At 36.6% G+C, this 26,494-nt stretch overlaps 2 protein-coding genes across 6 annotated transcripts; one reads left to right on the top strand and one right to left on the bottom strand.

Annotated features, from left to right (window-relative positions):
- The first annotated feature begins 77 nt into the window (after nucleotides 1–77).
- Nucleotides 78–3,818, top strand: LOC132033994 (scarecrow-like protein 1). 4 transcript variants are annotated; one of them, XM_059424195.1, is made up of 3 exons: nucleotides 78–238; nucleotides 603–657; nucleotides 1,787–3,818. In XM_059424195.1, the coding sequence occupies exon 3, from the start codon at nucleotides 1,904–1,906 to the stop codon at nucleotides 3,518–3,520; it is 1,617 nt and encodes a 538-aa protein (XP_059280178.1). In that variant the 5' UTR covers nucleotides 78–238; nucleotides 603–657; nucleotides 1,787–1,903; the 3' UTR covers nucleotides 3,521–3,818. The 4 variants fall into 4 exon arrangements, with proteins under 4 accessions (XP_059280178.1, XP_059280181.1, XP_059280180.1 ...); XM_059424197.1 differs by lacking the exon at nucleotides 78–238 and adding an exon at nucleotides 251–448; XM_059424196.1 differs by lacking the exon at nucleotides 78–238 and adding an exon at nucleotides 251–466.
- A 784-nt stretch (nucleotides 3,819–4,602) lies between these two features.
- Nucleotides 4,603–26,202, bottom strand: LOC132033993 (small RNA degrading nuclease 5). Of its 2 annotated transcripts, XM_059424193.1 has the most exons (14): nucleotides 26,049–26,202; nucleotides 24,989–25,045; nucleotides 24,833–24,898; nucleotides 23,453–23,586; nucleotides 23,208–23,320; nucleotides 20,538–20,666; nucleotides 20,379–20,449; nucleotides 19,621–19,680; nucleotides 18,733–18,788; nucleotides 16,016–16,076; nucleotides 15,582–15,846; nucleotides 6,832–7,019; nucleotides 6,447–6,742; nucleotides 4,603–5,053 (listed from the first exon to the last, which is right to left on the bottom strand). In XM_059424193.1, the coding sequence occupies exons 1-14, from the start codon at nucleotides 26,127–26,129 to the stop codon at nucleotides 4,930–4,932; spliced, it is 1,701 nt and encodes a 566-aa protein (XP_059280176.1). In that variant the 5' UTR covers nucleotides 26,130–26,202; the 3' UTR covers nucleotides 4,603–4,929. The 2 variants fall into 2 exon arrangements, with proteins under 2 accessions (XP_059280176.1, XP_059280177.1); XM_059424194.1 differs by lacking the exon at nucleotides 4,603–5,053 and having other exon boundaries at nucleotides 6,599–6,737.
- Between the last annotated feature and the right edge of the window lie 292 nt (nucleotides 26,203–26,494).

The following is a 26,494-nucleotide window of genomic DNA, read 5'->3' as shown; positions in this document are numbered from 1 at the left end:
ACAAATTGAAAAACAGGCATGGATCACACTGACAGTTTACCCATTGTATTTAACACACACACACACAATCAACTTGTTCTTGTAGATAGTCAGACAAGTTGGTATTTTACATGCAGACAAAGAAAAATATTAATACTACTATAGTAGAAAGCAAGAGGAACCAGAAAAAGTAAAAGGGTTTGAATTTCTTGGTATTTTTGGAAGCTTCTCTACAAGTATATAAAATAATTAAAAGGGTGTAAGTGTTCTCATTCCTTTTTCTTGAATTCCAATAGTTTCAATTCTCTTTAAAGTCTTGAAAGTTTGATCTTTTCATAAAGGTTGAATTTTTAGCACCAAAGATTAAATTGTTTTTGGTTTTTAGTTGAAAGTTTCTTCTATGTATCTCATGGAAATTGTTTAATCTTTGTGCTTGCTGGATTTGTACCTACTCAAGATATTTTTATTGGTAATATACCATAAAAGGGTATTTATCTGTTCACTTGCTCTTTTTGTTTATTTCTTCTCTCTACCATAGTCAAAGTCTTAAAGGGTTTGCTTTTCTTTTACTCTAAGCCAAATCTGAAAATTCATCTTTGTCTGTTCACATATGAAATTTGCAGATTGCTGTTGTTGATTTTTCTCTCTAAAGCCAATAATTTAAGTTCAACTAGACAGGTAAATTTGGCTTGGTTTCTTTGAATTATACTGTTTTGGTGTTTCTCTTGTTTTCTGATGTTTGCTTAGTTTTTTGTTCTGAATTTGGTAGCTGGAATCTGAATATTTTCTTGATATAAGTTTCTTTTAAAGTGAATTTCCTTATCTTTTAACAAACTTTGTAGAACCATCTGAATATTTTCTTGATATAAGTTTCTTTTAAAGTGAATTTCCTTATCTGTTAACAAACTGTGTAGAACAATCTGTTTATGGATCATGTTGCTGTCCTTAATTGCTCTTCAGAAGTTAGAGTTCACACTTCTCCAGTATGTTTTTTTGTGATTACCATATTCATTCTCAGGACTAAGGAGGAGGATAGATCTGTAGAAATCAAAGTGTTTTGGAATATTTATTTTATTCTTGTTGAGGTATTATGTTCTTTTTGGTATTTTGTTGATTCTCTAATAGGCTAAAGCCCTTCTTGCTTCCAATTTTTTAATATATACCTTGTCTCAAAAGCAAGAACTGGTTATATTAAATTTCCTCTTCTTCGTCTTTTCAAGTGTTGAAGGAGCATGAGTGGTAAATAAGGAAAACTCCCAACTACACACAAGTAAGACCTAAATTTTGCAGGAGTCTCGCACAAAATATAGTAGTATGCTCCATTTTGGATGATTGAAAGTCCTAGACTGTTGCATAGATAGCAGTGGTATTTCTTCAGAATTCTTTTTAAGCTTGAAACGTTTTAGTGATTTTAGGAGTTGATACTGTTTGTCACAGAGACGACTTGCTATCATTGATGAGTAGCTTTTAATTCCATTGGTCTCATAGATATGGTTCCTGAAACTAAAAAGCTCGAAGTATTTTGAATAGTTGTGGAGAGGAGAGTACATTTTCTTTAACTAAAATCATTTTATGCTGCTGAATCTTCTGTTTCCTGCTGCATTCTATCTCATATGCTGGATCATTTGTCCCCTGAGTTGATATTCAGTGCAATAAGGGATCATATAAGCAACAATGCATATATCTTCTATTATTTCACCACCTAACTATATTCAGATTCTCCCATTAGTTGTCTTTTAATATTGTCTTCTTTTACATTACTGGTTTGTTTTGTCTAATCGGACTGTGTGTCTATTTGATGTTTCAGAAGCAGAGAGAATATTTACGGGGATCACGCACCAGTTTCTGGTTGAATCGAGTAGCAGTTTTTGTAAGGAAAAACTTCAAGCAGCTTTGTTTTGAGAATAAGTATAATAAGTGAACCATGTCTTTAGTTAGATCTGTAAGATCAATTGGAAACGGGAAGCTCTATTTTCCAAATGGTCACAACGATAACTCTGGCTTGTCAACATCCTCCATGTACACCAAAAATGCACGTGGGATTATGTGTGCAACCGAGTCTAGCAGCACAGACAGTTATGATCCTAAGTATCTGCTCGACTCTCCTTCACCTTCGGAAGAACTTGTAAACACATCAAGAGATTACAATGTGTGTCAGGTTAGTTATGATTCTGGAGACTTTGTCAATCGAAGTCCAGATTCGTTACAGTATGATGATGGAAGGGTGGCAATGAAGCTTCAAGAACTTGAGAGGGTACTTTTTGATGATAAGGAAGTTGAAGGAGATGATGTATTTGCTCGTATGGACATAGATGGTGAATGGTTTAGCCAACTTAATGACTCTCCCAAGGAATCAACATCTGCAGATTCTAATATCAGTAGCAGTAGTAGCTACAAGGAAATATCCGTCACTGCTCCTCAAACTCCAAAGCAGATGCTTTTTAGTTGTGCTGCTGCTATTCAAGACGGGAACATTGAACAAGCGTCATTTATGATTAATGAGCTCAGGCAGATGGTTTCCATCCAGGGAGATCCTCTTGAAAGAACTGCAGCTTATCTGGTAGAAGCTCTTGCAGCTCGAATGGCGACATCTGGCAAAGGTCTTTATAAAGCTCTAAAATGCAAAGAAGCCCCGTCTTCCGAAAGACTCTCTGCTATGCAAGTCCTCTTTGAAGTATGTCCATACTTTAGGTTTGGTTTTATGGCAGCAAACGGTGCGATCCTAGAGGCTTTTAAAGATGAGAAAAGAGTTCACATCGTAGATTTTGACATTAACCAAGGAAGTCAATATTACACTTTATTGCAGACATTGGCTAGTATGCCCGGTAAGCCACCTCATTTGAGGTTAACTGGGGTAGATGACCCTGAATCTGTCCAGCGTGCTATTGGAGGCCTTGACGTTATCGGTCTAAGGCTTGCTGAGCTAGCAAAAGATTTTAACATCTCTTTTGAATTCCAAGCAGTGCCTTCGAACACTGCATTAGTCACCCCGGAAATGTTAAATCGCCGACCTGGCGAAGCTGTTATAGTGAACTTTGCCTTCCAGCTTCATCACATGCCCGATGAAAGTGTATCAACAGTAAACCAAAGAGACCAACTTCTTCGGATGGTGAAGAGCTTAAAACCTAAGCTGGTAACAGTGGTTGAGCAAGACATGAACACTAACACCGCACCGTTTCTACAAAGGTTTGCAGAAGTCTACAACTACTATTCTGCTGTATTTGAGTCTCTCGATGCTACTCTTTCAAGGGATAGCCAAGAGAGGGTTAACGTGGAACGGCAATGTCTTGCACGTGATATCATAAACATTGTTGCATGTGAGGGATTGGAGCGAATAGAGCGTTATGAAGTTGCAGGAAAGTGGAGAGCTAGGATGATGATGGCTGGTTTCACTCCATGCCCAATTAGCCGAAATGTCTACGAATCGATCCAGGATCTTATCAAGCAATATAGTGATAGGTACAAAGTAAAGGAGGAGGCTGCTGCACTCCATTTCGGGTGGGAAGACAAGACCTTGACTGTTGCTTCGGCTTGGAAATAGTAACAAACAAGCTGTGCATTGGATCAACTTGTAGCGAAATCCGACTTTGTGATAATATTTCAGTGTTTATGATCAGAATGCATGACATTGTATACTTTGATGCTATTGAAGATACAAATTAACTTATGTGCTAACATAGGTTGATGCGAATTTAGGAGATAAAACTGTTCTTTTTTTTTGTCTTTCCTTATGTCATTTTCAATTTCAGCTTGCTGTTCCTGGCTCTTCATTTTTATTTTTCTGTCCAGACAATTTAGCAGGATCTTAGTAAGTCCAATAGTTGCAGCAATTTTCTTCCTTTTCACCTTTTTATTTATTGGCATCTATATAGTTATCACTATTTTCTTTATCTTTATATATTTGATTTACTTTTCACTTCTATTTTATTTTGGTGTGATGATGACATAATTTGGGTTTAAATGGAAAAGTGCGGATTATATACCCGATTTCAACTTATTTGGGATTGAGGGCGCAGTTTGTTGCACAAAGTTGGTGTATGAAGATTCTGTTAATCAGGAGCAATTTCTCGTGATTGCTTAAGCAGCATAAACATTCAAAAGCTTTTGAGCCAGTAAATGTTTAAAGGTCGAGCTTGTTTAGTTGAAGCTAATGCTATGTTAATACCTTGTTCAAGAGAAATTGAGGACTTCCTTTTAGTTAGTGGCTCGGTTAAGCTGAAACTAATACTATGTTATTAGTTCCTAGTCAGGACAAACTGACATTCTATTAGGTACCTGGCTCCACGAAGGTATTTGTAACTTTATTTGTTTGGATCAAAGTATGAAGGGCTCAATTGGTGTCTAAGATATCTGCTTATGGCTATACAGCGTGCGCGTTAAATTAGTTAAAGTGCGTACAAACTTTATCAGAGCACACTGTAGGATAAACAGTTACCAGTTCAAATATGAACCTAGTAGCTCTTTTTCTTCTTTCCCTAGTATCAATTTGAGTCGAGACTTTAGCAGCACTTCTTGGTGAAGCACTACTTATGTCTTCACCTCAATCATCAATTAGCCGTCCATAAGAGAAAACCCAAACAGTAACAATAAAAAATGAGTCAAGTTCTAAAATATTTGCATATATAGCCTAGAAATAGTCAAGTGACATAAAAAAGTATAATAAGTTGGCCATACAAATCACACAGAAAAGTGTAATAACTTGGCCATACAACTCTAATATGTGGTTGTTCCTCGTTAACGGCCACAGGGACAATGAAAGGCAACAAGACACCTTACATATACACTTTTACACATTATGAACTAACTTTACATAAAGAAAATTCCCCTCATAGGAAAATATCTCATTTTGCAGATTCCTATTCTATTTCTACACTGATAAACCGGGCTATAAAGGTGCTTGCAATAAGAGTTAATATAAATAGTCTGATAGTTAAAAAAAATAAAAAAAAATCAGTGTTTGACACCTACAAAGCACAAACCAACTTCAGCTTGCGCCTGCAACTCTTCCAAGACTTTAACAATTTTCTCACGGGACATCGAGGCATCAGTCTGCTCCGACAAGATCTTCCTCACTCTGCATGCACAAAAAGGAAAAAGGATATAGTTGGCAAATTATGCTAAGCAATAACATATTATCAGCGTACTTCGATTTCTTTTACTATATGTTGTTTCTTGCACTTCGGTTATTGTATTATTTAGCTGTTGTTACTGTTCCTTTCTTTCATAATGCTATGTAGTGCTTTCCTAATTATGTCAGGGCTTCTTCACTTTCGTATTTTTTTGTGTCCAAACTGCTTTGAAATAATTTCCTTTTCTTTACTTGAACCGAGGGTCTATCGGAAACAACCTCTACCTCCACAAGGTAGTATAAAGTCTACGTACACACTACCCTCCCAAGACCCCTTGTGGGATTACACTGCGTTCATTGTTGTTGTTGTAATAACATATTATCAGCCAAAAACTACACAAAGACTGGCAACTAGAAGACAGGAAATCAGATACTTCCTGGATCTCCATGAGACTGGCAGCAACTTATTCAAGAATCTAATGTAAAATTTGAATCACTCGGAATTAGACTGGACAAACTTCCAACCTCCTCAAATACCAATAGACGATCAGTAGCGAAAAGCACTAATAGAAGGGCATGCTGAGGAACACTTATTTATAGATACACTTTAACTATACATGGTCACTGGTAGAACTAACAGGTTTAATACTTCAAAACTTTATTAAAAAAAATAACAGCTTTAAGTACCATAAGGGATTCTAAAAGAGTAAAAATTTGTTTCCAATAATAATAATCTTGGCATATGTAAAAACTTTATCCAATCCAGCATTGGTCTTTATATCGGGTTAAAAAAATAATGAAAGGACTACAATTAAAAACTAAATAAAGATTTTCATTTCTCAAAAAACCAAAAATTTCACAGGAAAGTTGAATGAAGTAATACTTAAAATATGAGATAAATAATAAGTCCTGCATTCTATTTCAACCATGAAAATTGTATTTAAAATTTTTCAAATATTTTTTAACAATTACGCTATCTAATACATGTATGCAGTATGCAGTATGCAGTATGCAGTAACTACTAAATATTGAAAGCCTGCTAAAGACATGGAATATGACCTTGTGTTCATGAAATCAGCAAAGTGAATAAAACGAAGCAATTTTTCACATGAGTTGATGCCAAACTACGATAAGCTAACTCCTATACTGCTATACGTAAATCACTCTCAATTTTTGTCAATAAATATCATTTAGCCATCAGATATTATGAGGGATGTTCCAAAATTTAGACAAGACCAACCATCACGAAGGCCAATGATATAGAGGCTAAAGCTAATCTTGACCCTAAAACCCAGTAAATGACTACCATTAGGTTTAGTTCAAATTCAGAGAGAGGACCAGGAGTTTGTGCATTTATTATTCCTTGGAAACAAACAATCCAGCTTAAAAAAGATTTTACCTTTGAACTATTGCAGTGTCTCCATGGCCAGTGCAAATAATAAGCATAGTATTTACAGGAAGATTGGAGTAAATGCTCTTGACTCTGCGATTCATACGGCTTAAGATATCCTTCAGTTCAGGAGTGACATCAAATTTGATGCTTTTTCTGTTATTAGACTGTTTCTCACACGTCAGCAATGCTATCATTTCCGCTAACTTCTTATTTAGCTTCTCAGAGTCATCTGCTTGCTTCCTCAAATATGCATATAGCTCTGCAAATTGCGTCCAGATAAACTGAACTTTATCATTTCTGACCTATCAAGACAAGCAATCCAGTATAGTGAGCTGTCGGATTCTTAATCAGTCTGCTTTTTAACAATGCAAATTAGATTCTTTTGACTCACCTCTTTAATGGCTTTTGAAAGAGCTTCATCATCAGATGATACTGGAATTGTATGGGACAATTCACCACCATATCTCCTCACTACGGATATATTATCAATTATTGAGGATCCTTTGCCAGAGTCACTCAGAACTGAAAGAAGCTTCCGCCGCAATAATTGTTGAGATGGAGGTATGCCAAAATCAGGCCCTAGTTCAGGAAGTTACAGCCCAATGAAGTCTAGGATGCATTGATCCAAAAGCAAAAAGGAAAAGATTTGGTGATGGGCTGTCTGAAGCAACATAAATAGCATAAAAAGAGCTCCATTTCGACAACAAAAGAAAAAAAAAGAAAATGAAGGTAAACACAGATTGGAAAAAGGAAGCACAAGAATGGCTTGCTTGTATATCTGCCTTTTATAATGTACTCACAAAGTTCAAACTATGTGTTAACCTCCAATTTACATAGAAGCCTCATTTTTTATATCATTGGGTGCAATTAGTCTAAGAGCACTAACTATTATGCTAACTGTCGACTGATATGCTGGGGGACCATTTAGGTCACAAATGTATTTAGCATGCATCAATGCATCCACGTTATAGCGAGGCTTAGGGCAGCATTAAGTTTCTATATCCAAGATGCAATATAGGTACTACCAATTAGTTCAGATTATGTTTTAGGGCTACATACTTTCCCCCCAAACTTGCACCAATTTCCCATTTACAAACCCTATAAACTGATATCTCTTTATAAACCAAACTCGAAAATTCCGTAGCTAATAACCCTCCCCCCAAAATTTTTAGACATGGCAAGCGCATTTTTTCCCAACATTTCTAATGCGTGAAGAGGTTAAATTTTTTATTTTTTTATTTTTTTTTTTTTGAAAAAAAGTGAGACAAATTGGACAGTCAGATTTAATCAAATGATCTAACATTTTTCATCTTATTTTTTATTCATTTTCTTTCGTTCCCTTAATTTAGTTTTCCTTTTTTACCAGCCAACATCCACCCCTCCTACTCTACCGCCGCCGCCGCAGCCGCCGCCCCCCCATGAGAAAACACATCCTCCTCTCTCCCCATTTTTCTCTAAAGAACACCAATTGAAAAATACACAGGATTCTGCTATCTTCTCTCTTGTCCTTGAAGCCATGGATTGTGTTATGACAGAAATTCTTTATGTTTATATCAAGATTCACGATGGAAAGAGGAAAGAGGAGTCCTAGGGCTTGGAAGGTTGACCCGCTAGCACTGATGTGGGTTATTTGGAAAGAGCGAAATAGGAGAGAGTTCGAAGGCGTGGAACTAGATATTGTAAAGTTGCAAAATAGTCTTTTGTATCTAGTTTGCTTTTGGTGTTCCCATGAGACTCCTGTTTGTATAGAAGATTGGGTCTCCTCTTTTGAGAATCATGTTTTGATGTAGGTTCTCTCTTTTTGGTATACGGCTTGTATACGGGGTCTTTTTCCCCAATTGTTAATAAAATTATTACCTTATCAAAAAAACAAAAAAAAAAAAAAAAAAAAAAAAAAGATTCACGATGGAATTGCTCAGGTTTAATTAAGGATTAATTTAGTTGGGAAGGTTGAAGCCGGCCAGCCACTATGGCTCTTAAAATCAATATCCAATCTGAAGAGTTCTCTAAATTTCGAGTACTGTAGAGATAATAGGGGTGAGGAATGCAGAGGTTTGTTCAATAGTGGAGTAAATTCCAGATGAAGATATCACAGAACTTGAGGACATCATCAATGGGTATTTGATAAATCCCAAAAGGGCAACACCCATGAATGAGACTAGAGCCATTTTGATGCATGAGAGTCTCGGAGAAAAGAGGGACTCTAAAAGCAAGTTAAGGACAATAATTACTGTTCGCTGGGCGACTTCTCATTAAGACCTGGTGCAGAAGGAAGAAAACGGTGGTTCTTCTGCTGCAGTACAATCTGCACCGAGAAATAATCCTTTTGCAACTTCAGTGGTGCGAGCTAGTGATGGGGCTGTTGTAGGAGATCAAAGAGAAGGGAGTTTTGGGATCCGTAATGGTGGTCAAATAATGGTCCAGCAGTGGGATGGCAACTTGGAGCCGGGTGGAGGATGAAGAGATGACCAGAAAAGAGGTGGGCTTTTTTGGCGAATTTATACCGCTAGACACATTGAATATAAAAATCCTCAACAGGGATAAGTACAACCAAAGGGGTCTAGGCGTTCCTTAGTAAGCCTAATGAGGTCATGAACCGCTACTAATTAACAAGCATGAAGAAAATAAGAGCTAGAGAGAACTAGTTATTCTATGATCATCACAAAGCTTATAATTCACTCTATGATGATATTATAAATGAGGATGCTAAAGTAATTCAAAATTATAAAAGCTAACTCAACCTCAAGCTTCCTTCTACAAATGTATGAACTAAAAATGATAGTTTCCCTTCTAAAGTATTTTCCTCTTGTTGGCTTCTTCAAATCTGTCCAACACTTGAGAGTTCATAACTTCTGCTTAGATTTATTGGATCTTGTTGAAGTTGTTGACACTTACATATGATTCTGCTTTTTCAGTCTCATCGGTAGGTGCTTGGGTACAAACTTCTCAGTCACCTTACCATCCCAACTATTCTTTCTTTCATGCTTCTAATTTTATTTGCGTTGTTCTCTAGGAGAAATATTTGCATCCCTACTTGTATTTGCAGAATAATGATCCAACATATCCTCTTTCTCACCTTGCACAAAGATGTCCTCAATCTTGTAGGTTAGCAAATGTCTTTGGGGGGACAATACTACTACCACCAACGTGTAGTTGTTTGTTAGTAGTAATAGTTGTAAGAGAAGTCAACTTTTCAACATTAGAACTCACCAAAGCTCCTTGTCACTAACGGAAAAATTTTCACCATTAGAACCTGTTGTCGTCCAAGATGTAATGGAGTTGAAGCACTGGCAATGCCACTATGCTAAGACACAAAAGCTAGTGCTTTGGGGCTCAATTTGCTATGAGGTGTGACATGCTCATCCTCTTCTTCCACCATGTTGGCCCATCGACTCTCAATTGTAACAACTTTTTGCCCGCTAGAAGAGTTACCTGTTTGAGAAGGACTTTCTTGGACAGAAGTATTTAAAGAGACTAGAGGGTTTGGAATGTGGTTCACCATTCCAACAATTTCACTTGTAAATGGACTATAAATACCACTTCCCTTATTTAAGAGATTAAGAATCAATTCTTTCCCTTCTTGCAAGTTAGGAGTGGTAGACATTCCAGGAATTTGACCAATGAGTCCATATTAACTAATACCGAACTCTCACTTTGAGTCAATGGATTCTTACCCTTAGTTTGTATCCCATCTTCCACCATGTCAACAACTCGAAAGGATTGTATGTCAAGATTTGTTGAGAATCTACCGATTCAATAATTTTCATTCCAGATGATTTTCGATGTGTAACTAATGACCAACCTTTGTCGACTAACTCACCATCCTTCGATGCATTACACTGAGTTGACATCTGCATAATATTTTGATGTTGTCCAACAGTAGCACTATCTTGCGGCGCAACAACCACAGCTTTTGGATCAGCTCTATTATTTTCTGATTCAACTCTTAACACGATCATCAACCATAGACAAAGTTTGCTCAATATCACCACTTTTAGAGCACTACCGAGATTTTTCCTCACGCACCGCACCTACCTTCTCAGATTTCTCAGTCGCAACATTAGCCACGCCCATGTCGTTACAGGCTGCTGCTACATTATTTTTGGTAGCTGTAGCAGGACTTCACTCTTCCATAACACCTTTGTTATCATTTGTCAGTTGTTGCGCATTATTGACATGTAACGTGTCGATCAAATTAGTTGCCTCAACTCGATCATGACCACTAGTAGATACAACCAATGCATTAACACCAGCAGGAATAAATTCATCTAATCCTTTCCCTACCAGAGCAGCCGCTTTTTGTAATCCTTTTTCATCTAATATTGCCCTCAAATCACCTTGAAAATTTTCACCACTTTTGGCTTCATCTTCCACTCAACTATCATCTTCCCTCCTAGTTTTCTTTGCCATCAACAACAAGTAGCTTTATCTTTTTTTTTTTTTGGTAAAGAACAGCAAGTAGCTTTATCATGTCCTTGACGTTTACAAAAGGTGCAATACAGAGGAAGATTATAAAAAACAAGTTATTGGTAATGCAGACTTTCATTAAATATAGTCTTATGGGTTTAGAATGTTTGTCGAGGAGATCAAGAATGACTTTTACCCTAGCTGTACTAGGTCTTGTCTTGTCTTCTGTTTCTTTATCTATGGCAATTGGTTTACCTACTGCTGAAGCAATTGACAATAAAGGTTTCTTAGCAAACAGATTTGCTGGCAAATGCTCGTGAGGTTTCTTCCTTCAGATAGAAGCTTTGTGTCCATAGGAAAAGTGCGAAACTGATGTTGTTCTCCATTATGCAGCAAATATTCAACTTGTTTTGATAAAACATGCACGAACTCTTCATATGAATCCAAGCGAATCAAAAGATGTAGAGTAGCTAGCGAACCGATCAACCATCTTCCTTTGATCGTAAGTTGTTTAGGGATCAAATCTTTAAAAGGTTCTAATGTTCAAAAAAAAAAAATGTTAGTGACAAGGAGATTCTTGATGCATTGGTGAGTTCTAATGTTGAGACGTTGACTTCTCTTACAGTTATTAACACTAACAAACAACTACAAGCTGGTGGTAGTAGTACAGGCCCCCCAAATACATTTGCTAACCTACAAGATGAGGACATCTTGAGGAAGGTGAGGAAGAGGATATGTTGGATCATTGTTTTGCAAATGCAGCTAGAGATACAGATATTTCTCCTAGGCAACAATTCAACAACAAAAAGAAGCATGGAAGAAAGAATAGTTGGGATGGTAAGGTGACTGAGGAGTTTGTTAAGGTGACCGAGGAGTTTGTTCCCAGGCACCTACTGATGCGACTGGCAAAGCAGAATCATTTGACAGTGTCAGTAACTTCAACAAGATCCAATAAATCCAAGAAGAAGTGATGAATTATCAGGTGTTGTAGGACAGATTTGAAGAAGACGAGGAAAATACTTCAGGTTACTTTAGAAGGGCAATCTATCCTTTTTAGTTCATACAGTTGTGAAAAAGGAAGTTTGAGGTTGATAATTCAACTTTCTTCTTGGCTTTTAAAATTTTGCATTACTTAAATATCCTCATTTGTAATATCATCATAGAGTGTATCATAAACAATATGATGATCATAGAATATCTAGTTCTCTCAGCTCTTATATTCTTCATCCTTGTTAATTAGTAGAGGTTCGTATTGGTAAGGTAAGGCCAAGCACCCCTTGCTTGTACTTATCCCTGTTGAGGATTTTCTATTTTTATTATTAATAAATGACCGCTAAAAATTCGGCAAAAAAAGAATAAAGCAAGTTGAGGAAATTATATATTAAACTATGTTTTAGTCATGTTAATAGGTTTTCTTGAGGTCCTCTGTTTTCCAGGAGTCTTAGTCTTGTCAAGAGACTTTTATATCTTAGAAGGTTATCTGCTACTCCCTCCGTCCCAAAAAGATTATCTTCCTTTCCTTTTTAGTCTATCCCAAAAAAATTGTCACCTTTCTATATTTAGAAACAATTTAACTTTATGAGATGATTTACAGCCACACAAATATCTAAGGCTTGTTTTGGACCACACATTTCAAAAGTCTTCCTTTATTTCTTAAAATCTGTGTCAAATCAAACTAAGACAATCTTTTTGGGACGGAGGGAGTAGTAGAAAATGTCAAGAACTTCTAGTAATTTTGTTTTTATTTTGTATAATATTGGGTTGAGATGAGCTTGAATGGAGTGAAATGATTGGTCAATATTCATATGATAGACCCCAACATGCTTGGAATTGAGGCATAGTGGTTGTATTTCATTACAATAATGCCAACTAGAGGACGTGGCCTAACATTGAGTGACGAAAACACCCTTCGCTGCATGGATAAGACATTAAAAATTACTATAAAAATTGTTTTGTATGATCACCTATTACACAGAGAGATTTATTTGAGTGCCATATATATATATATGAAACATATAATGTGTGTACGTGAAGCGTGTATATATGTATTTGTTTGCGTGTGTGTGTGTGTGTGTACGTACGTATGCTATGTGTGTGTAAATATATATTTATATTTACGTATATGTATGCATGTACATGTACATTAAACTAGGCATGATAAAAGGCAATAAACAAGGAAGTGTTCGTTACTTTAGAGAGAGAAGTTCCCCCTTCTCTCTAACCTGCATTTATAAGATACATTTTGTGTCGCTTACCCACGAACTCAGTGGGACTTCGACTTATCTAGTAATTTAAGCCTATTCTATAGCACAGTGAAGTAAAAACTGGATCAAAATTTGAATTGCTGTTAAAAAATAAAAATAAAAAGTTTCAACAAGAATGTCCTATAGAGATGCTGCAATCTGGGTATCATCGTCCTTGAGGGAGAATGTCATCTTACAGCATAGATAATATGGAAGGCCTCAATAATATGATTAAAACAGCTAGCTTAAATGGGTGGATTCAAGGTTTTGAAGTGGCTACAGCTGATAGGGGCAGCATGGAAGTGACACATCTCCAGCATACTGATGACACTCATTTTTTGTGATGCACAAGAAGATCAGTTGAGATTCTTGAGGGTGATCTTAGTCTTATTTGAAGGTGTTTCTGGTTTACACTTAACTGGAGGAAAAGCCTTTTATTCCCCATCAATGAGGTCACAGAGATGGCACAACTAAATGCAATTCTAGGTGGAGAAGTTGGTGCTTTACCAACTACTTATCTAGGAATGCCACTGGGAGCAAAATCTAAATCCATAGGAATTTGGGACAGTGTTACTGAAAAATGTGAGAAGAATGGAAGACTCAATACTTATCTTTGGGGGCCTGGGGTTAGGTTGACGCTCATTCACTCAGTCTTAGATGCTCTTCCTACCTATATGATGTCTTTGTTTCTAATCCCAGCTGGGGTCATTAAAAGGCTGGACAGAATCAGGAGATCATTCCTATGGCAAGTTAACAAAGAAAAGAAAGGGTATCAGCTAGTCAAATGGGAAGCTCTTGCTTTTGGAAAGAAATATGGAGGTCTGGGAATCAGGAATTTGAAGATTCACAATAAAGCACTGAAGATGAAATGGTTGTGGGAGACTTACCAATGGAGAATCAGACTCTATGGGGTAAAGTTATAAATGCAAAAATGAGAAGGAAGACAAATGGATGACCAAGGAGGTTGATACACCATATGGGGGTTAGTTTATGGAGGTCCATCAGGCCCTTGGAGTGAGCTGAAAAAGCAAAACCAAAGATCAAAGTCTTAGATGGTAACAAAACCAGCTTCTGGGAGGAAAACTGGGCATGACATAGGGATTCTTAAAGTACACTTCCTCACATATTCAATCTTGTGCCTACCAACAGACGACTATAGCAGAAATGTGGACACCTCAAGGTTGGGATATAACTTTCAGGAAGATTACCATAAATGATTGGGAGATGATTAGTGTAACTGAATTTTACAGCATCCTTGCACAATTCAGGTGCAGGCAGGTGAAGACGTATTGAGTGGCAAGGTAACAACAGTGTGGTGATTTCCTGGGGTGTATGCAGTATATAGGTTGATGAATCTGTCTAATCAGCAGATTGATAATTGCCTTGGAAACATATTTAAGAACTAACATCCTGGGCACACAAGTAGCTTGTTTTGTGTGGTTTCTCGCAAAGGAAGCTGTCCTCACCAAGGAAAATTTAATGAAAAGACAGATAAGATTGTGTCCCAGATGTTTTTTGTGTGGAGATAAAGCAGAGATAGTTACCCATCTATTCCTACATTGCAAAGTGACTGAACAGCTGTGGAGAATTGTCTTTAACCTTAAAGGCATATCCTGGATCATGCCTGGAAAGACTGCAGAAGCTTTACAGAGTTGGGAGGAAGCAGGGTCTATGGCAAAGAACAGAAGTAGATGGAGAATTGTCCCTGCTTGCATCTGGTGGACAATCTGGAAGGAGAGGAATTCAAGATGTTCTGAAAATATAGAGAATAGTATGCAGAAGATCAAACTGAATAGTCGTTTGCTATTATGTTTTTGGAGTAAACAGATATTTTCAGATGATACTGCTACCATAATTGATGGGCTAGATTCAATATGAGGTAGATCAGTTTAGCTTCTGAAGTACAATTGTAAATATACAAAAGTTACCAGTTTCAAAAAAAAAAAAAAAAAAAAAAGAGGTGAAGTCAAGAGGAGGTTGGAATTCCTTGATACCCGCCTAGTTGGTCAAACCAATTGAGGGACGGCGTCGACCGAAGTGATCTCAACAGGGCTGCTCGGAAATCAGGAAGCAGGAGAGCAACAGCCCGCCTGAAAGTTTCTACGTTTGGAGATGTTTCATTGCTCTTCAGAAGCTGAAACAGATCATGATCTAAAAAGGTCACATGTGGAAGCGGGATTCCTTTTTGTATATTCACTGCAGAATGAAGATGTGGGTCGAGTCGTCAACAGGAGTAAGTGATGCCCGAGATGGCACCAGACACCAAGTCTTGGACTCTCCAAAACAGAAGAATTGAAGGACCTTTCAAATTTTAAAATTCAAGCTGAAGAAATAGGGCTAACGTGGTGTCGTGGTCTGCCATGCGCCAGAGCATTTATAGGTCCAACTTAATGAGGTCAGACCAAGAGGAACCAACTAAAGGGGCTGTAACAGTTTAGAATGCACAATATTTAGTGGTGCATTAGCATGTGTAGAAAAGGAAATAGCTTACCATTGTTTATTTTTAGTAGTGCTAGTTCCAATGTAGCTTTTGCATCTTCAACGCTATCATGCCCATTGCCTGAGTCCTGTATCTCCCTGCCAAGAAACTTTCTGCTCAGAACGCGAAGAGCAGCTTTGTAGGTTCCTCTTGGGTGCTTGTACAACACAGCGGTATCAATTACCAAATTATGACTGATCTTCAGGGCTAACAGATCATTTTCCAAGGAATGCCCAACTAGAGTGGTCTCCTTGTGAACCAGTTTCAAGAACTCCTCCTGAAGAAAGAAAAGACAGCTAACTAAAACAAAATAGGACATGTATAGCAAAATCAGTCTACTAAGCAAATGCAAGAAATCTACAAGAAACTATTAATGCTAATTGCTTCTTTTCCAATTACAAAAATGGGACAAAGAGGTTAGCAGAAAAAAGGCTCTAGTGATGAACCTGGATATCTTTAAGAGTGGTAGTCACATCTTCCAACATCTGACAGGTAATTCCACTATACCTGCAAAAGTTCAGATGGCTCAACATAAAGCAAGACTATCACTTAATGAAAAGAGAGGAAGAATAAATATTTAAACTGCAAACTACCTAAGTCCTTTCAAGTTAAAGACTCACGTACAGAGTTCTTCTGGATGTGTTTCCATCCCATCCAAAAGAAAAAAAGAAAAAAAAAAAAGAAAAAAAAAAAGATAGATAACTAACTGAAGGACTAAGAATTTCAAGAAAGAGAAGACAACTCCCTGGGTTTCTTTATTAGATTTGTCTTCCTCTTTTTCTGGACAAATATTTTTTCTTCATCATTAAGTATTTTCATGCTTAACAACTATTTTAGCTTATAAAGGAAGAAATTTTATTTCGCCTACGTCAGAACACAACTGGCGCCATACAGCAAGTTGAACTCCTGCTGTGTCAGCCTCCCCTCTTGGCACCCCCCACCCAAAAACAAACCCTCACCTTTCTTTCCGACTTCAGAAATGGATCTTTAAAAATGAACTTACGAATATAAAATCAGAAACTATTCTTTCTGTGAGAAATTGATAGCAACACCAAGAGGCAATCAGAAAGTGAGAAGGAAAGAGCTATCTTGCCCGGTTGCCCCTAAACGTTCCTAAAGTTGAGTTGTGTATTCTTAAACATCAGTTTGCTTCTTAATCATCCTTTCAGTTCAATTTCCAAATTGCTCCTCACTAAGCTGAAAATGGAATTACACTTTCTCTACCCCATAACAATATAAAATGGAAAAACACAGAGAAAGATAAAAATTATAGCCCCCACACACACTGATTTTACCACCCACATAGCCCTTCCCCTGCCATTCTTTGCGTGCCTTGCTTGGAAAGTGATGTTTGAGGAGACATGACTTGATTCTAATGGAGGTTTAGAACTTCGAGAATATTAACCATAGGAGAAAAGCCTGGCGGAGATATTAAGAGAAAAAGGAGAGAGACAATAGAAATAGAAAGAGAGAGAAGTAGAATGGTTTTAAAGGCAAATGAAGAATCGGAAATATTAAGAACAAAAGAAATTAAAAGGAAAAAGTTTTCTCCCGCAAAAATTAATAGAACAGAAGAAATTGAAAAGGGGAAACTGCGGAGAGAGATCAAATCCTGGTTGGGAAGCTCGATTCTTTAGTTGTGTCTTTTTCTTGGTTCCCTTTTCTTATTCTTTTATCTTTCTTTCTTTCTTTCTTTCTTTTTTTTTTTTTCCTTTCTTTTTTTGATAAGGTAATATAAAAAAATCTTATATACCTTTTTCCCCTCCTTGATTCCTTTCGTCTTACAAGACACTTTTCTATTGAGGCAATGAGAGATTGGATTGGAAATTGTGGAAAACTTAACAGATAATAGAGAAAGAAAGAACAGACAAAGGGTGCGGTACAGTCATCAATGAAGTGGGTGCAAACCTTAGGGACCAGGGTTCAAATCCCAACAGAGAGAAAAAAAAAGATTTGGTGATCTTTCAATCTGCCTAAGCTTTGGAGAACAGAGTTACCCACTATGTGACCTAGTTGGAGGTAGCAAATACCCTGTGGAATAGTCAAGTGCGCACACACTGGCCCAGACACCATTACTATAATATAAGGGGAAAAAAAAAAAGAGAGAGAGAGAGACATAGATGAAGCAAAAAGAAACTATTCCCAGACTTATCTCGGCTTGGTTCCCTTATCAAAGAAGGGTATATCGTGTCAGTACCCTTTTCCGTGGACTATACTTGGTAGTTCTTAATATTACCTGAAGCTTCAAATTTTTGCGCTCAAGAAACTACTAAATACACAATAGATTTTATCGAATTAACCGAATTTATATGACTTCCTCAAAATCAATAGGGTAAAAGTAGTCAACTCTTGCTAAACCAAGCATGAAAATTTGACAGGCGAGACATTCTTTTGATTGATAAAGATCAAATAAGACTATAAGAGTCCAAGAAGCAATAAATCCAACTCCGATGGTATTAAAGTCTAGGCCATCTGAGTTGAAGATTGGTTTCAGGTATACTAAACCACAAGACCCTTTTGAGTTACAACAGGCATTCCAGCCTAAAACTGAACTCCTTTGAAACAATGGGGGAAGCATATTAGCAAACTTTAACTTTCAGCTCATAAAATAGGACAAATTTTTATTAGCCCCAACTTTAACTTTTAAAAGATACTTTAACTTTTATAATGCCTTCGCATGGATATACCATTTGAATACCACTGAAAAGCAAATTCCATAGATAAGAAACACAACAAAAATCATTTGAAAGTTGATAAAAAAACACAAACTTCAAAAACAATATGGTCGCTGATTATCTAATCTGCTACTCCATCCATTCCAATTTATCTTGACGTAGTTTGACTCGGGTACGGAGCTTAAGAAAAAGGGGAAGACTTTAAACTTGTGAACTTAAACATGAAATTACATCTGAGTGGCTATAATACTTTTGAAACTTGAGGTTCTAAATGTGTCATAACATTTGTTTGGCTGTAACAGCTTCTCATTAAGAGTAAAATGTGAAGTTTAAAATTAAATTATTTCCCAATTTAGAAATGAGTCATTCTTTTTAAAACGGACAAATAAGGAAATAGTCTCACATAAAATGGAACAAAGGGGTATATATTTTAGCATGTGTGGTCAAAATGTAAATTTAGAAGTTATCAGACATAAGAAGTACCTTACCTAGTATTGTAGTCAACAATGTCATTTGATGGTTTGACCAATTTATCCAGCATAACCTGCAAATGGTTGATGATATTAGCCCCCAGCAACAGAAAAAGAAGCAGCCTATTAATATCATCTGAACGACCATGAGACAATTATTAATACATCAAAATCTCTCGTAACAGGCCAGGGAGGTACATTTGAGATCAAGTTGAGACTTCCAATGAACATACAGGAGGATAAAAGAAGAAAAATGAACCTGAAAGACCATCTAATTCGCCCACACACATGCGAAGGAATAATATACCTTAACACATGGTGCATGGACCAAAGGGCAATGCATATGTCCTAACTTCTTACATCTGTTCAAAAATATGCCTGCATAACTACAGGGTTCAACTATACAAACCAATAATCCCAACATACATGCAGGTTGATTCATTTTAAAGTAATAGGCCCAAATAGTGCATTGAAGGATATATAGACAACCCATATAGTAGATCCTAACTAGTTTAATATTGAGGTGTAGTTGATTGTTAATTGTATGATAATGGCAGTATATATGTGTGCTGGATGCTTGAATCATGACAGTGGTCAACTATACAAATAAATAATGCCAACATCTATGCCAGCTGGATCATGTTAAAATAAAAGTTTTTTGACAAGGCCGGTTCATATAAACTAATTAAGGACCACCCCTCGGAACGCAAAAAAAACAATGAAACATCAAAAAGATCAGGTAAATGGCCTTTTTACATAGAAAAACAACTAGCTATGGAACAAAATACATGATGGGGAAACAGGTTTGAACAAAATGGAACTATTAAAGCAAAAAATAGATTACCCCATTGTCATGCAAGTGAGGGACGAAAAGTAGAGTGAGAAAAGAAATAAGATGAATTATACCTGTCCTTTAACATCCACTAATGTCACTCTGGTAAGCTCAAAGCCTTCCTTTGTAATACACTACAAAAACATATATTTGTACCAAAATGAAATGAGATTTGTTTGCAAAGCTTCCAATTTAAAGAACAATGATAAACAAGTATTCCCCTGCCCCACCCCGAAAAGGTTAACTATGTAAGATAAATTAGGAACAGCAAGCATAATAAAGCTGTCTGCCTGTCAAAAGAAGATACATTAAAAGCTATTGTTTTGGTATAAAATGTACATGCAGTGGCAAACAGCGGAAGAGCCTTTCTGCCATTGAATAGCAAAGATAAGACAAACCACATTTGAGGTTCAAAACAACTGCTATTTGCTGTGGGAACACACTGATAGTAAAGGATGTATATACTTCTCGTACCATCTTCAGACGCTAAGTCCAACTAGTCTGAACACAACTTTTAGTACCATTACCTCAGAACTAATATTTTATACATTATATACATCACTATTGAATCACACAAACCAATGTCTCCTCCCATCACCAACCTTGTCAAAGAAATCTAGATGCAGTAAATAGTTAAGCTACCGTAAATCATATCTCATCCAAAAATATGATTACCCGTCATAATTAAAATGCTCCCATCTTCTCCAATATTTATATCTAAGGAGTAAGGAAGTGAAGATAAGCATCGATTTTGCAATATAGGTACGTTAGAAATACTAACTCATAACATTTTGATGAACAGATAAAGTTAAACAAATTGCTGTTAAGTTACCATCTCGCAGTCAAGGGCCAAAACTTCATGTGGAGGTGTTCCTGAAGGAGCAGGGAGCGTTGAAAGAAATTCTACATGGGTAATGAAATACCAAGGTGAACTGTCAATAATCTTAACCAAGTAACTCAATAAATTTCAAGTTCTTGGAATGCATGTCACCTGTTTTCTCATAACAGTATCCATTTTCTTCTAGTTCCTTATCCGTAAGTGTGTAATAACTAATCGGAAATGGTATATCCTTCTTGAGCTCAACAAAAGACAGAGTCTCCTCATTGGGAGCCTCAGCACCTGCATGAATAAGAGGATGATTAAGATGTGCTTGGCAAAATGGGTATTACCGAAAAACAACATAAGAGAGTGGTAGACAGAAGGAAGTTACTTTTTCAATTTATTCCTTCAACAATCCATCAATCAAGCATGCATCAATCCCTTAAGTTACCAGTTTCAAAACAAAAAAAAAAAAAAAAAAAAAATGCACCAATCCCATATTATCAGGGTCGTTATTTTTCTTTCTAATTTTTTGGATCAGTTGGTTGGGGTCGGTCATATGATCCTCTTTATTCATTCAAATCAATTTCATTCTGCCTTTTAGCTGAACCTCAGACTAACCCGCACAAACAAGTTAATTCCAACTAGTTAGTAGGTTGATCATTTGTTATGATGTCTATATTCTTAGCTAAACACACATCAATTATGAGAGATTTTAGATCTTCCGAAATAACTTCCTTCCGTGAATTTTAAGGTCTACGTCATCCTCTTTTATCACCTTCAACAAGCATAGTCATAGTGCCATACCTAGGCTTTGGTGCATCCACAAGTTTGTATACATCACAAATCATCTCAGGTGAATTACTCTAATTTTATCCTCTATGTATGCTACTTATCGTGTTTGTCAGATCACATATGTCATCATTTCTAATGCAAGTAAGATGTGATCATTTCTATGCAAGTAAGATGTGATCATTTCTAATCACATCCAGTTTTGTGTGGCACATCCATCTTTAACATCCCGCACTCGGGAATATATATTGACCTTAGAGGCTCGGCATTCACTCTCATAAAACATTACTAGTCTCACAACTGCTATGGAACTTGTCTATCATCTTATTAGGTATCTTCCTATCGCATGACACTCAAAGTAGCGCTCTTTCATCCCAACCATCTTACTTTAATGCTAAATGTTACATCTTCATGTATCACGCCATTCTCATATAAGGCGAAGCCTATATATCTATTCAACAGTTAGACGTCACAATTTTGTCTTAATCATATTTCACCTCCATTCCTCTCATGAAGCTAAGCTTACAGTGCATATGTACTCCCTTACTCTACTTATTCTAAAACCCCTACTTTCTTGAGTGCTTCAACGTATCCAACTTTTGGTTTACTCCATCACATTGATTAGTACAGTATCATCTGCAAATAGCATAAAACATGGAATCTCATCCTGGATATTGCTGGTTAGTTCCCTCCATAACTAGGACAAACAAGTAAATGCTCAAAGCAAATTCCTAGTGTAAACCCAGTGTTATAGAAAATTTATCTATATATCCTCTAATAATGATCATGTTTATGGCCGCTCCTTCGTACATATCAGTTGTGGTAGTGCCAGCACCCAACCTCCCCTAAAAATATCCTCTTTTCAAACAAAACCTATTTCGAAAAGTCTCCATGATTTACAATTCAAACATTTGCGATATAACTTAATGAAATATAATAGTTCCAAATGTTATCTTCTTGTTACTTGTCAGATCTCTTCACATAGAATCTTACAGTATATAAGAACCAGCACATCATTATTAAGTTCATATTGCAAAAAGGGTCGCATTTGGTTTTTCATGGAAGGGACAAGGATTCAACACTTTACTCATATTTACTACAGCTGCTAGTAAAGTAATTCCATCCTTCATGCTTTGACCTTTAAACATGTTGAGATGGGGAAACAAAAGGTCAAAAACTTAAAACTCCTGCTCTTGGATTTGCATATCTGGAGAAGACCCAAGGGTTTTGCTGCGGCTCCAAACAGGATGGCTGCTCAAACCAGTCACCGAGAGCATCTTTTCAATTACTAGGGTTGCTGATAAATAACCAGTGGAGTTACGAATAAATGATGTATTAGAAGATAAACTTTGCACCACCACTCGGCCACTTGCTATGTCACAAGACACAAGAAACCGTAGTCAAATATCAGACCATAACCAAAGCACAAAGAGCTCAATTGAGATCTCTCCGGAAGAATCGTTTTTTTTTTTTTAATAACCGTGGTGTTGAGGCCAGCTTGCGCGCATCTCGATTAATTCCACGGGGTAACTGCTACCCCTCCCTGTACAGGTACCGGTAACTCTGTCCACCAAGGCTTGAACAATTGGGAAGAAATCACCTAGTGTTTTTTGTCTCCAATGGGATTTGACCACTAAGCCACACCCTCGCACGCGATCTCTTTGGAAGAATCTTTAACGGTAAAATTCGGTCTTCAGGGTTGTCAACAGTGCTCGATGTTAGCTATGTCTCATATTGAAACAGGTGAAGAAAGACGAGCAAAATCTAACCATTCTAGCAGGAACCATCCATGATGTTTTTCCAAAACTTTTAGGGGGCAAAATCATAAACAGATCTTAGACAGGTGCAGACAAACTTATAAAGTACAAGGTAGACCATAGCAATCCTGCTGATATATAGTTGAGGAGACTGTGCCTGCATTACAGGCATGTCATTTCTAGACCTCCTTCCGCAAGAAAATGAACCTCTAATTAACCGTAAATGAAATCAAAAATAGCATAGACTTGCAACAAAGACTTCTGGAAAGTTTTTCTTGGATCAGACTCGGACCTTGTTCAGATGACTGGGTGATTTTCGGAGAAATGAGCTCAGCTGCTTTCCTTTTCCTCTTTGATTTGCACGTGAGAAGTGCATCTATTGTCTGATTTCCATCTGATACACAACTGCCATGAAACAAAAACTAATCATCATAAGAAAACATAATTCCACTTACATAAGAATGACCAAAAAAAATTAAGATAAGTACCAGAAGAGTAATAAGATACTGATTATTCAAACATTAAGCTATTATCCACCTGAGAGCTAAAACTGGCCTCGGAACACCACAGCATTCTTTGAAACCTTTGAGCACTTTAGATTGTGATAGATATAGAGAAGCATCAAGGCCAGGGACATACAGCATTACCACTTTAGGGATCAAAGGCTTATTCTGCATGCAAAAAGAAAGAGGTACGGAAGAAACTGTGTTCAGCCTCTAAGCAAGATATTATTCACTAGAAAATTGATCCATCCAAAAGGCAAACAAACACATCCATTAACTAAATTCTATCTCCCTGTACGTCAAATAAAAAATGTGCGGTATATCAATAATTCAGGATATATAACACACAGAATCGCATATGACTTTAGAGCCAATAGCAAGTAAAACCATAACCATTTCCTGAGTATTATCAATATTTCATTGATAATGTTTCAAAGAGAGCTCAAACTCAAGTAAGAAAATCTTTGCAACTAACTCGGTCTCCTAATGACTCGCACGACGTATAAGATAACGCAGCAATGTATTTTGCTGGTACAATCTGCATACTCATCACACCGACTTACTAGTAAAGTAGGAACTACATCAATTGCTTAGGAAATAAAGTGTAAAGCTGAGCCTAAGACTGCACATTATTAAATGAACGGAAGTATGCAAATGTACTTTTGTAAGTTCATATAGGTTATTGCTATACATACTGACAAGTGAATAGCTAAGATGGGAAATGAGTCTAAAATTGATTTTAATTTCTTTTTTCCCTTTTTTTGATAGGTCAATAATTTCTATAACATAAACACCGAGTCCGTGTCAGAAGATATTTACAAGTTGTCAATGTGAGTTAACTGTGTCATCCACATTCATCCATCACATTTGTTCAACTATCTAAACAGCATAATGTTTTTTACATTGTTCTCGCTATTGTTAGCAATCTTCCATTTCTTCATTCAATATGTCAAGAAGAGACATAAAGGAGACATGATTTGATTCTTTTCGGGCAGTGGATCAGAAAGTGAATCTAACAACATAAAATTTCACAATATCAGATACTCAATTTTGATTTAAATCACTATCTCCAGACTTAGATTTCAATTATGGATGTCTAATGACATAATGTACCTTACTAGCAAAATCTACATCACCTATCTAGTACGGAGATGCAAATGAGCAGTTAAAATCAACATTCTTCAGTATAATCTAGATCACCTAGCAAAGAATCATTACTGGCTAGGTTATTTATACATCTGTATCAAAAATATAAATAATCCAGTAAGCAATGAATCCTTGAAATGGGACAGCTCAACCTGTCCTCACCAGATTTTCTTCAATGTATTCCGAAAAAAGTGAGATGTTTGTGCATCTGATACAGATATTCAGACATATGTGCAAAACATGCGAAGAAAGGAATGAAATACATTACTTTGATAAAAGCCCATGATGGCATGAACCCATCAGCAAGCACCCAGGTGATAAGCCCTTGCACGTCCTGTGTTATCACATTAAGCATGATAAATCAAGTTCTAACGTCTTGTAAAATAAGAAGAAATGACCTCGATCAGTAGGTTATCAAACATACTTGAAAGTTTAAGGTTGAGTTGGCTTCCGGTTTGTTGAAAACAATATCTGCTCTTGCCTGCACCACAATCGAAACTCGATTACCATCACACAAACTTTAGTAGTTTCTCTTGCGCAATGACATATAATAATGGATCAGACACAATTATTCAAAAATTAACAACATAACCATTGTCTCCGGAACAAAAATAACTAGCAACCGCCACATGGAAAATGATGCTGACAACAGGAATAGTATGTCACCATGGTGTTCCATATTTTCAACAAATCTTAATTTCCTAATAGCAATCCTCTTCTTCAAGTGAGCAAGTTAAAAGGTCTAGACAGTAGACAATAAAACCCACTAAAATGAACTCAATCTGCAAATCACAAAAGACATTTCTCTTTTTTTTTAAAAAGGGCATCCCGGTGCACAAAGCATCCCGCATTAGCAGAGTCCGGGTATGGGCCGCACCCCAAGTAGTGTGATGTAGACAGCCTGACCTAATCCAAGCATTAGTGGCTGCTTCCACGGCTCGATCACGTGACAAAAAACATTTCTTTTATCAGTTAAAAAAGGATAGATACTTTCTTTTCCCTCTTTTTTAGTCTTGTCTCTTTTCTACACTTTGGGTTTGTACCTGCACTGTTCTCTTTTCAAAATTAATGCCTTTATAACAAACTTCCACTGAACCCACAATCAAAACCATATGTCCTCATGGAATTAAAATTTTCATTAGCAAAAAAAATCTCCATTCCTATTTCTTCAAGTTAACCAATTAAAACTCCAGTCACTACAATCCCATTAAATTAACTCAACCCACAAGTTCTAAGAAAATAATCTTCCCCTTTTATATTTTTTCTCCTCTTTTCTCCCTTCTCTGGGTATCTACAATACATAAAAGTTGTTTTAACTATTTTAGAGAGGAGCAATTCAATTTATAACTCATAATATAAGCCAAATGAATTGACATTCATGATATATAATAATAGTAGAAAGTTTGTACTACATTAACGAAGTTTTTTCTATAAATAAACAAGACATGTGTTATACATAACAAAAACAGGAAAGAAGAGAGAACCTGAGGGCCGTAAACGTCAAAGAAGGGTTTGGTAGTATTCTGTTCGTCGGGAATTTCAGTTTTAGAGTTGTCGGAACTCATGTTACTCACTCCCCCACACGGAATGCAAACTTCATTAGGGTCGGATCCTTTTTATACTTTTTTCCTTACTTTTCTTTTTTATTTTTCCTCTCATAATAATAAAGGTTTCAAAATATTTTCCTTTTTTCATTTCAATATTTTAAAATGTTTTTAACAAATGTGTAGAGCAAAATTGCTATGATTTTCTTTTTTCTTAAAATGTTTGAAGATTTAAAAAAAAAAAAAAAATTAATGACAATATAATCTTAATGTTTTTCTAGGAGAGTGTAGGTCAGTCAAGAACGCCTACGTTCAGAATATGAGCATAGCGGAGATGAGGATGATCGGATGGATGTGTGGCATAGACGAAGGTACACAAGGCAAGG

This window comes from Lycium ferocissimum, chromosome 10 (assembly GCF_029784015.1).
Source record: "Lycium ferocissimum isolate CSIRO_LF1 chromosome 10, AGI_CSIRO_Lferr_CH_V1, whole genome shotgun sequence".
NCBI classification, from domain to species: domain Eukaryota; kingdom Viridiplantae; phylum Streptophyta; class Magnoliopsida; order Solanales; family Solanaceae; genus Lycium; species Lycium ferocissimum.
This window is presented reverse-complemented; position numbering and strand designations above follow the sequence as displayed.

Excerpts from the sequence above, each read along its gene's own strand:
- LOC132033994 (XM_059424195.1), top strand. The coding sequence starts at position 1,904 with ATGTCTTTAGTTAGATCTGTAAGATCAATTGGAAACGGGAAGCTCTAT.
- LOC132033993 (XM_059424193.1), bottom strand. The coding sequence starts at position 26,129 with ATGAGTTCCGACAACTCTAAAACTGAAATTCCCGACGAACAGAATACT. Across the intron at positions 19,681-20,378 it reads TGGCCCTTGACTGCGAGATG|TGTATTACAAAGGAAGGCTT; the intron begins GTAACTTAACAG and ends ATGTTTTTGTAG. Across the intron at positions 16,077-18,732 it reads ATTGTTGACTACAATACTAG|GTATAGTGGAATTACCTGTC; the intron begins GTAAGGTACTTC and ends GAACTTTTGCAG.